This window comes from Temnothorax curvispinosus, unplaced genomic scaffold (assembly GCF_003070985.1).
Source record: "Temnothorax curvispinosus isolate PA1 unplaced genomic scaffold, ASM307098v1 QBEX01014425.1, whole genome shotgun sequence".
Classification (NCBI taxonomy): Eukaryota; Metazoa; Arthropoda; class Insecta; order Hymenoptera; family Formicidae; genus Temnothorax; species Temnothorax curvispinosus.
The window spans coordinates 114,402-126,653 of NW_020224205.1; the positions used below are offsets into that span (position 1 = coordinate 114,402).

Here is a 12,252-nt window from a genome sequence, read left to right on the forward strand (position 1 = left end):
GCCGCAACTCGCCGCGCGCTAGGATTTGGCGGAGGGCGGGCTAATACGGCGATTTTTAATCATTAATAACTCGTCAACTATTGCGAAAATTGCAAAATAGTACATGACTTTTCGACTCAGTTTGGCTCGCTCTATCTAAATATGAAAAAAGTACCAAGAATTCAGGAGCACCCTGTATATCTAATTTACCTAAATAGAAATCTTCCTCCTGACCGATAAGTCTATCGACCTAATTTCGAAATACGCGCGCGATATCGAAACTGGCGATACCTGCGCCGCCAGCGGCGAAAAAGTGAAAGTGACGTTTCTCTGATAGATATATCGCGGCGTTAGGAGGAGGAGGAGTATCTTAAAAATAAATTTTCCTATTTGGACTTTGCGTCGCAATATCTCCGCTCGTAGGGCACGTAGCGGAATATTATAAGAGAACCCCCCCCCCCCCCTAATTGGACCCCAAGCTATCGATCAAGCCTACTTAGAACTTGATCCGTTCACTCGTTATCGAGATCTCAACATCTCGGGTACTCGCAACCCGTCGCGTCGCGTAAAAGAGTCACGGTCGGTCTCGCTCCGCGTGTACTTGGCGCGAGACACTACCGTGTCTCTTGATAAATATTTATTTTAAAAAATAATGTAGGAAAAAGTTTTTTGGGTAAATATCCCGTTTAGGGGACCCACTTCCGATGACCTTGAATTTGACATATATTGTCAAGGACACCCTCCCGAGTAACATGCAAGTGATTTTAGTCAGGGATCGCTTTTGATTAAAAAGTTATTAACAAAAAAATTTATTGCTTTAAATGTTGTGTTTTGGTAAAGCAGCGACTTTCTCGCGAAATAAAGTATTCTCTGCTTTAGAAAAAAAAAACGTAATATTAGTTGTTTATGCCTTCTAATATTCAAAATAACTGCTATATTTTCCAAATTTTTTTTGTTAATAACTTTTTAATAAAAAACGACCCCCACTAAAATCACTTGCATGTTACTCGGGAGGGTGTCTTTGACAATATATGTCAAATTCAAGGTCATCGGAAGTGGGTCCTCTAAACGGGATATTTACCACATGGGAAAATATATATTACAATAAAAACTGTCACATTATTTAATCTATATGATATGTACGTCATTGTTTCATATCTATAGCAACGAAATTTGGAGTAGGCAAAGCAACTGCTTTTCGAGCATTGAAACGTGTTACGTATGCTCTCCGTTATGTTGCACCTCGATTTATTACATGGCCGAAAGATCAGGTTGCTGTAAATGTAATGGAACAATTCGAAAGATCATGCGGCTTTCCCAATGTAATCGGAGCTATTGACGGGACACATATTAAAATCCGAGCTCCCTCTGAAGATGCAAACTCGTACATAAATCGAAAGGGTTTCCATTCTATAAATGTGCAAGTAGTATGTGATTCTCTCAGTTGTTTTACACACGTATATCACAGTATATACAGTAGCGCAACTCTCCCGATTTCAGCGTGGATGAAAATGAACTGCACATGCGCGTGCGAGGTATGTAACCAATCAGAGCACTGATATTCTGTCTCACTTCTGCTCACTTCCTCTCTGTATTTTCGCTCTCTGTCAGCACCGTTGAGATGCTCCATGCAGGACATTTAAATGGCCGTTCAGTAGAAAGTGGCGGCAACGGACATCTGATGTGATCTGATGCGAGAAATAATAAAGTGATAAAGTGGTGAAGTAATAAGTCCTCAGTGAATAGTGTACAGGTGTTTAGTAAACGGTGCAAGAAAACCGAGAACAAATTATTTTCCTTACGGAGAATAGTTAATCTGTACAAAAATTGTACAGATTCTCGATTCTCTTATAAAAGAAAAGCACTTTGGTCTTAGCTTTGTTGCAGGTATTCGTAAAGAAATCTTGAGGGAAAATTTGGAAGAAAAAATGGCCCATCAATCAAGCGCGTGGTGTGTTGTTCGGGAATGCAATAAAAATATTGTGGAAAAACGACATTTTTTTCGGTTTCCAAAGGAACATGAAAGGTATAATGATTTTATTTCATTTATTAATTATTATTTTTTAAAACAAGTATAAATTTACATATAAAATACTATTTTGATATTTCTAAATGTATGTATATTATTATGTGCATGCATATGTATATATTATTACAATATTTCTTTACATGAATAATATTTACAGATGGTTGCAATGGATACGTGCTTATGAAAGATTAGATTTGGAAGCAATGGGTGCAGAATATGGCCATCGCAATTACCGATTGTGCCTCTTACATTTTGAAGAAAAGTGGTACAAGATAAGTAAGAGTAGAGCTCATCTTCAACCAGATGCTGTACCAACAAAATTTTTTGGAAGAAAGTAAGCCCATACACATCTTATAATGTATAATCTTTTCTATTTTAAATAATGTGGTTTTTTATATTCAATAGTATATTGTATATTAAACAATATCAAACAATATTTTTGATAATATACACATTAATTAATGATATTGCATATAATTTATAGCAATGCATGTATTACAACATCAGCAAATGAAAAGATGAATGAAGAGCTACCTGAAAAAGAAAATCTTTATATTTTACAACAAGAGGAAACAAATAGGTACTTAAATATCTGAAAATGTATTTATCTTTCTATTATAGATAGTATTTTGTTCTTATAATTAACTTTTTTTAGACATTTTTTATTTAGCAATGAAAAGTAATATTACACTAAAATGGTATGTTTCAGTGACTTACAGTCGAAATCATTCCCGCCTACAGAGCAGATGCCAAAATGTGATAAAAATGTCCATATTGCTAAGCCGTACGTATTTGTATTTACATTATATACATACATATGTATTTTTATAATATATTATTTCTTTTATACAGTTTTTTATAATCAGTCTGTAGATTTTGATTTAAACTTACAACTTATTACATTCCATTTTATGTTTTTTTTTCTTTTAAAAATTGCATTCTGCATTTAATATAACAAGACATAAATAATATTACGTGAGAGTAATTGTATTTATAAAAACAATTGTCTTATTTTAACATGTCTGCATATACATATAAGGAATACATGCATATATAACATAATTTTAAATAAATAAGTTTATCAATACCATCTCTATTTAATTATAATATTCAAATATAAGTTTTTCAAGATTTTATAATAAATATTTGGTTTATTTTATTTTTATATTTTTTTGTTATTGGCATTTCTAAAATTGTAATTAATACTTCAACTTTCTTTCTAGAATTTTACTATCTGTTTTTTGCTATAATATATGTATATGTTATGTATAGGAGCACGTCCAGCAGCACACGCTCAATAAGAAGAGAAGAAAGTCCGCGGAAGAAAAAATTGCAACAATGCATTGTACGATTACAAGGGAGAGTAAAAACACTGGACGAAAGAAACAGACGGCTTCAGAAGAAAGTGAAGATTTTAACTATAAGAAAGAAAAAAACAGAAAAAGAGAAGCTTAAGGACCATGAGATTCTACGTCAATTAGGCTGTAAGTATTTTTCTCCGACTTTCGCACTATTGTTACCTGCCCAAATTGATGCGCAAATTAAAAGCAAACGTGGAAGGCGGTATAGTTCCGAATTTAAACAATTTGCTTTAGGTATATACTTTCTAAGTCTGCGATGTTATAAAGAACTTCAAAAAGAATTAGCATTACTTGCCATACGCAGTCTACATAAGTTTACACAAACGTGGCAAATTAAACCTGGTATAAATGATAAAATTTTTTATGTGTTAGCTGTAAAGTTAAATTCATTGCCAATTGCCACTATTAGAACGTCATTGCATTTTGTGCATAGATGCAAGCATATACTTTCACGTGTTTATGTTATAACAGTTTATGGTCATGGTAATAACAACTTATAATTTTCTTAATCTTTATTTTCTGTTTGCATGCTATGTTTATAATAAATAGATTTCATAGTTACATACAGTGTTATAAGTATTAAATATTAAAGTTTTAACTGTAAATATTAAGTTACTTTTTTTCCACTCTTTCTTTGGTTCGTACTGAGGTGGATCGAGTAACTGAAGTACGGACTAATGATTGAGTTGGACACAAGAAATTAATAAATATATTTTAGGTATAAGAATATTAGGAGTCAAGACATTTTGTTATGTTTTACACAAATTGCATATTTTTATTATTGTATACTTTTAACTTTATTTAGTATGACATTCTTTTATTTTTATGTATTAATATTTGTCAATAAAATTTCTATTTTATATATGTATGCTTGGAACTGACTTTGTTAACTTACATTAAATATATTAATATGTGTTTTTTTTATCTGGCCGCATTAGTCCCGATGAGGCTAGGTGCCATTATAAAGGAAGAAGAAGATTTACTATGTGTTTGGTTGGTGTAAGCTATCTATGATTCTCTTTTAGCTACTTTTTTTCACTATTCGCATTTCTATACACACTATCTTTTACTTAACCCTTAAATGACCAGTGGGGTCCAGCGGACCCCAGACCGTTTAGAATGAGATGTTTTCAAATGTTCTTGCCAAAAATGGAGCTCATGCTCCCATTGATGACAGTTGAGTGATTGACCTACCCGTGTGTACACTTGCAGTACTCAGTTTACTTAATTTTTTATACTATATCGAAATTGAAATTTGAACAATATTAGCATTTTATACTCTTCTCTAGACCTTGAACAACATTGAAAAAAATTGTCATAACTAAAGATAAAAAAATCAATGAGTAAGGAGACATTTTTCTGGCTGGGGTCTTTTAGACCCCTCAGTGAACTTACGAGATTCTTGAGAGGTGTGGCATTTAAGGGTTAAACTATATTTAACATTCTTTTTACATCTTATGCACTTTTTATTATTTTTTATTTTGTTGTACTATTCTTTAATTTGCATGATATTTACATATATATTATTGTATTATTTATATAATTAAGTCTTTGTACGTTTTGTTTATTTTTTATTATTTCATAATTTTTATTTATTTTTTTTTCCACAGAATATTGCCACCACGAGTCATCAACTTATTTACATACTTTTTATCCGCTTTTGAAAAGAGTATGTAACAGATTTAACTTTTATTAGTTCTTTTATTAGTTCTTTCATTTCGTTTACTTTGTTATTGCAATTATCATTGCAGAAATCATGTAACTTGACAGTTTATACATTTGTCACATATGCATATACCTAATATACATATACATAGTTGTCATTGTGAATAAAAAGAATGAGATAAAATTAAGTTACAAGTTTTATTATATAATTTTCTTAATATTTCCTTGATATTTCCTTTTGTGATCGTTTAAATATTGATAGCATAAATAATTTATTGATTTGTGTTATACAACTCGTGTATAACACGAAGAAGTAATATGGCACATTTGTACAATTGCTATACAAATTATTAAAATTTATCTGTATTTTGTATATACCTATATATTGTCGCGGCTTTTTGCACTCCCGGACTGCGCCGGGACGTGTGCCGGATCAAAAGGGGAAACGGAGAGAAAGGTGACAGGCCTCTCCGACGATTCAGGTGACACTTCGCGAAACGATTTTGCTGTTGGGCGCCAGACGCGTGAATTTGCGTCCGCAAAATCGCGAAAGAAAACCGAGACGAGACGCGAGACGAAACGTGCGGACGTGCGAGGAATCGGCTAGCTCGACCTAAGGGCTGGGGCGGGGGTGATAAAGGGCAGCGCGACATCCGGTGGAGTGACACACCATAATTAAGGCCACGAAACTCGAGCGATTAACAAATCAAAAGTAACATTTATTCTTTCGTAATTCGCGGGTGAAATAATACATGCCGATTCGGCTTCAGTCAATCAAACAAATCAAATAATTAATCGCGCGAGCATCAGAAATAAAACAACAAAAATAATGATAGCGCGGACGTCAGAAATGAACGGAGTATTCCGTTATCGTATAGTAAACGCGCAGAATGCGTTGCGATTAGATCAGAGAAATACAGTAGGATGAAACTCATAATTAATATGGAACATCGACAGTAAACACGAAATAATCCCGGAAATAGAAAATCTGGTCTCGCAGGAAAGATCGCGAGAGGACGGTACGTCACGCTCGAAGCGCGTGAACGCCACGTATAGAGTCGCACGAGAATTCTGTCGCCAATTATCTTAAGCCTAACGCCAGTGGAATTGTGGTGTAAGCCGCGGCTCAACGTAATGAGGACCGTACGCAACGCAATAACGCTAAAAGACGCGAAATCTTATAACTAACGCGAATATACGGACTTAATCTAACGCACGTAATAACTAAAGTCAACGCAAATCATTCTGATCGAATTCGGCACCTTGTCTCCCGTGACTTTCGAACGCGACGAATGATACGCCGAGGTACTCGGCATAGCGCGATATACGGGAACGAACGCGAGGAAATTTATGCGGAATTACCGCGAGCAATAATAATACGCAATCACGACGGCACTGGGCCGATCGCGAGAATGAAGTAAATCACGCGATTAACGTTCTCCCGCCCGCACGACTACTTCTTACACGCAATTACCGAAACACGCATCCGAACATAACTAGCCACTAAGTACTCACAGCAAAATACAACGTAATCAAGAATGTCGAACTACGAATTTCCCATCGAAGAGCATTGTACGTATTACAGCTGAATTTTTATTGTCAAAACGCCCTAACGGTTATATCTGATTACAGCGTATTACATTCGACAATTTCGTCTTCTCCGTCCGATGGAATTAAAGGAGTTTGCGCGTAATATTACGACTTTCGTTCTACTTCTATGCGTTCGTTTTATGTAATAATGTTCTCGGGAATACTTCTCTTTGCGTATATAATTTGAACACTGAGGATGGTTCGATATTAAAACGGAAACATTTGTAACTATTTTTGTATTATTACACTGAATATATTAACACTGTCATCCTGTTACGGCTCGTTGCCCTTTATTTATTTATTTGATTTATTATTTAAATCTGTAATATCACAGTGCACGTACAATTGCAGTAACGGTAAGTGGAAGGTAGTCCGTATGGTAACAAACCGATCTAGATACACTTACTTCTATGTTCATATTGGTCATGCGAGAGTCAACACAAAGTTTAGTTATACGGCGTTGGTACTCATGTAAGGCGTAGGGCTTCGAGACGCTCACCATATATACCTCAGATAGACGAGACTCGTCCTGGGTACCGCACGCGCTAAGATACTCAGTCGCACACTTCACCATTTATACCTTTGTTTTTACGTTTGTCATTAAACTATAATTAATAGTAGCCGCAAGTTTATTTCGACCTCCAACAATTGGTAGCAGAGCATGGTTGTAAAAAGCAATCCCAGTTTATCGAAACGAGGCTAAGAAAAGACAACGTACGAGGAACGTGAGTGAACGAGCAATGGCGGACAAAACGGCCTTGCCCACAATCCCGTTGCTGAGGGGAGACAATTATTTCCATTGGTGAGTTAAAATGGAATCCGTCTTGCAGTTAAAAAGACTGCTGAGTGCCATAAACAATGATAGGCCAGTAGGAGACGATATGAAGAGAGAGCAAGCAGAATGGGACGAGAAAAATGCTGACGCCGTAGCGTGCATACGACTATCGTTAAGTGACGAACAAGTATTGCAGTTTGCTACCGTATATAGTGCTAAACAATTATGGAAATCAATACTCGACGCGTACACGGGACCAGCGGAAGACCGAGCGATTGATGCTGGAGAGGAATTCCGGAACATCAGAATGACAGATGACGAAACGGTCAGCGAGTACATAAGCCGTGCACGAGGATTAGCGGTAAAATGCAATGCAGCCGGTTTACACGTATCCAATCGTCAACTGGTTTACAACGTCGTCAAGGGACTTCATCACTGATTCAGTCAAACCCGTGAGATCCTAAAAACTCAGAGGGAAAAGAGGTTAGACGAAGTCCGGCCAGGAAATCCTCAAGGAGAAAGAAAGGGACCTATAGAAAAAAAATGTAGGAAAAAGTCAGGAGAAAGCGTACATGGCACGTGATCGTAAGAAAAAATACAACAATAAGAAGAAATGCTTTGTTTGTGGGAAGTTGGGTCACGTGGCGAAAGACTGTTACCATCGGAAAGACAGACAAGGTCAAACCCCCAAAAATCGTGGTAAACACATGAACGATAGTAAAGGTAACAACTGTAAGAGAGCGGAAAAGGTAGATGCCGTTAATTTTCAGACCTTTAACGTTAATACATGTCCGAAACTTAAATATAACAATTGGATTATAGACAGTGGTTGTACGTCGCATATGACTAATGATAAGAAGAATTTTGTAACGTTTAAATCGATTAATAATAAAGTTTATTTAGCCGGTCGACAAAATGTCATAAGGTCAAAAGAAATAGGCTCTATAAAACTTAAAGTGCGAAATGATAAAGATATACCAAATTATGTAATAATGCACGATGTTGTATATGTTCCTAATTTGCGCAATAATTTGCGGTTTGTAATGAAGTTAATGGACCATGAATTAGAGGTTAACTTTATAGATCACGAAGTAAAAATTAGTAAAAAGGATAGTAGTGAAATCATCGCGGTAGGAGAGCGAGTGAATGATCATTTCGTAATTAACATGACTCCATGGTCAGGTGCTAATAATGATTATGAATGTTACAGCGCTGGAGCAGGTAATAGTATTGTTAATACGACGGCTCAAGAAAAATTTACAGGAAATATCGATGATTTATGGCACCGTAGACTGGGTCACATAAACAATGAATACATGCAGAGATTGGCAAAGAAAAATATTGCGATAGGAGTAAGTAGCAACATAAACATGTTACATGCGATGCATGTCAAACTTGCAAGCTATCCAGGAAACCCCATAAACCAGTGCCGTACGATCAAAGTACTCAACCGTTAGAGCTATTGCATATGGACATTTGTGGGCCTATGCCAGTAGAATCATTGGGGGGGACGCGGTATATATTATTAATAATCGATGACTATAGTAGTATTTTACTTATTTTTTGAAACACAAAAATGAAGCGTTTATTAAGTTTAAGATTTTCAAAGAGAGATACGAGTATATATTAGGTAAGAAAATAAAACGGATTTGTACCGATAATGGTACCGAATTTAAAGAGTATACTAATAGAGCAGGTATAGAACATTAAAAAACTGTTCCATACAACCCAGAAAGTAATGGGAAAGTAGAAAGAGAAAACCGAGTACTCCTTGAACGCGTGCGTACGTTATTATATGAAGCTAATCTACCATTGTATTTTTGGGCCAAAGCCGTCGCATATGTTACCCAAACAGCTAATTTAACTCCTAGAAAAAATATTTCACGCGTGAAGCTTAATCTAAACGCAAGAATATATAAGCTTAAATTTATATATGTTATTCTTGCCTCAAGATTATTGAGTCAATCTTATTTTATTCGAGAAAAGAGAATAGAAATTATTGATTTAATCTCAATATTGTTTTATTTTTATACTACTTCAGATTGTGATGAGATTAAACATGTCAAGAATACTTTTTGTCTCGTTATTAGAAATCTTTTCTGAGGGTGCGTAAATACGCCAATTGTACCGGGAGAAGATAGGATATCTGATGAGTTAAAAGAAGAATATGATATTAACACATATCAAGAATTAATTGGAGAATTATTAGCTAACTGAATTGGAGAAATTTAGCTAACTGAACAAGGCTAGATATAGCTTATGTAACGTCTTACCTATTACAATACAACCATTGTCCTGAAAAACGACATTATTCTATAGGTAAAAGAGTTTTGCGCTATTTGAGCGGAACTATATATAAACAGCTATCATATGATAAAGAGTTCGGAACACTAAAAGCATATTCGGATGCAAGCTGGGGTAACGGTGAGAAAGAAAAGTCTTTTTCAGGAGGAGCTATTTTTATAGGTAATTCGCTTATATCGTGGCGATGTAACAAACAGCAAACTGTAGGGAACTCTACATGCGAAGTAGAACTGTGTGCAATAGCTGAAGTAGTTAAGGACACGATGTGGATACGAAATATACTAAGAGAATTGAAATGTGAGGAATAATTTAGTACGCCGATTAATGTATATAGCGATAACCAAGCTGCGATTCAATGGTTAAATAATGCCAGTTCATCTAAGAGAACTCGACACGTTAACTTAAAATACCACTTTGTAATAGATGAAATAGAGAGAGGCGATTTTAAAGTATTATATCTAAACACAGACAAAATGATTGCCGATTGCTTTATGTAAGATTAATGTCGCGCCGTGCTTGAGTAGGCTGTAAGAATATGATTGGTCGCTTGAGATACTGATATGCGCCGTAGCGCTCTGCGCATGAAGAAGCGCCCGGATTGGCGGAGAGCGAAGAAGACGAGTCAGTCGTTGCACAGGCGTCGGACTGAGTAGACGTCTTGTTGCATCTCACGTGGAATAAATTACCCTTTCCACATATATAAAGAATTATTGTCTCTTACCTATCTTACATCCATTCCTGACACCTCCCCGTGAAACTAACTCGCGGTCAGTACCGTTAAAAATCGGTGCGTCAACAAAAGCATAATTATTACAGTTCAGAAGTGGGATATTCATCGTGTGCCGCCATTATCGTGGAACGATTCGGCTTGCTACCGATTTCCCTTTTTCCTTCTGTCCTCATTCTTTTGCTTGGACGAGTAATAAGTACAGCGTGCAAGGCTGTAGTCGATATTCGGGTACGGTATTTCCGGCCAGTTATCCCGTGGAAAATATCGGGTCAACGACCGTTATCGTAATCGCGATATTCAAGTGAGAGACATTTTCCCGTCGTAACGACGTTAAGGAACATTAAAAAATAGGTATTGTGGATCGGTGACCAGAGATTGGTCCGCCACGCTACAAATAGACATATTTTTCGTGAGTGAGAAATTCGGAAAGATGTGTAACGCCTTAAACATTTATTGGTGTGCTACGTCTGGAACATTCTCGAACAGTTTCCCCGCCATTTTGGGTGGCGTTCTACCGCCATCTTAGTGTGGTCGAACGTTCTCGAGCAGTCTCCCGCCATTTAGCGTGGTGCTGTGTTGCCGCCATTCTGAGTGTGTTCAAACATTATCGGACAGTATTGGTGTGTTCGGATATTTGTCTTTCGTCACGGAAGTTTAGTTGTCGGTGTTCAAGAAAATTATGGAGCGACAACGACTGCAAGATATGGCCATTGGTGAGCTTCACGAAGAAGCCCGGAAATATGGGCTAAATCCTCCGAGTGATGGGTCACGTTGTATAAAATGATCATGTCTCATTTGGAAAGACATGGCTCGACTGATCTTATAGAGCAAAAAGTAGAAACGCATTCAGTCGCTAAAAACAAGGCAGTGCAATCAAAAAGCGCTGCACCAACAGGATCATCTGATCTCACACAAGTCTGTACATGGATGACAGAACAAATGTGTATCCAGCAAGAGAATCAACGAGAACAAATGCGGGTCCAGCAAGAATTTCAGCGAGAACAAATGCGTATCCAACAAGAGCAAATGCGAGGTCAACAACAGGAGTCGCGAGAACGACAAAAATATCAACGAGAGCAAGCACGAATACAACAGGAACAGCAGCGTCAAAGTCAAGTGATGATGCAACAAATGCTAGAATTGATGAACTTGTCTCGCGAGGACTCTCAAAATAGAGTGCGTAATGTGTCAAATGAAGACAATGTTGTGCGTGCGGATTCCGGTGTTTCAGTTACGCGTCGCCAGCCGATTTCCTCGGTGGCTACAGCGCACGCAGTTAAAATGTTGTCCGCCCAAATTCCAGAGTTTGCTGGAATCGACGAAGACAATGTGGAAATATGGATTCAAACTGGAGAAAGAATCGCTCAAATCCACGCAGTTTCAGAAGACATGTTACTTTTGGCAGCTTTGAGTAAACTAGTTAAAAATGCCAAAAGATGGTTTGATCTTAACGTAACGACGTTAATTGAATCGTGGCAGATATTTAAAGAAGCCATCATACGCCGTGTTAAACGTGAGATTTTGTTTTACGTCGCGATGCAAAAAGTGGAAGCAAGAAAATGGAATTACCAAAAAGAACAGTTTCAAGACTATGCAATGGACAAGTTGGTGCTAATAAAAAATTTAAATTTACCGGAAAAAGATGCCATACATCTATTGATTAGTGGTATCGGGAGCCGGTCATTGAAGGAAACAGCGGCTGCAATTAATAGTAAGTCCATTGATGAATTCCTTGAAGAGATGCATCGAATAACGTCGGTGTCAGCCGAGCCTACTCGCAAGATTTTTCATCAAGATAGCAAACAAGAAAAAACCAAGA

General features: G+C 36.8%; 1 protein-coding gene across 1 annotated transcript in view; it reads left to right on the forward strand.

Moving 5' to 3' along the window:
• The first annotated feature begins 1,878 nt into the window (after positions 1–1,878).
• The window catches only part of LOC112464668 (52 kDa repressor of the inhibitor of the protein kinase-like), a 28,460-nt gene continuing 18,086 nt past the window's right edge, over positions 1,879–12,252 (forward strand). Inside the window, exons 1-5 of the mRNA XM_025031805.1 lie at positions 1,879–2,005; positions 2,166–2,342; positions 2,493–2,588; positions 2,718–2,792; positions 3,281–3,492. Coding sequence (XP_024887573.1) covers positions 1,908–2,005; positions 2,166–2,342; positions 2,493–2,588; positions 2,718–2,792; positions 3,281–3,492 — 658 coding nt within the window. The 5' untranslated portion in view covers positions 1,879–1,907. The remainder of the gene's footprint in view (positions 2,006–2,165; positions 2,343–2,492; positions 2,589–2,717; positions 2,793–3,280; positions 3,493–12,252) is intronic.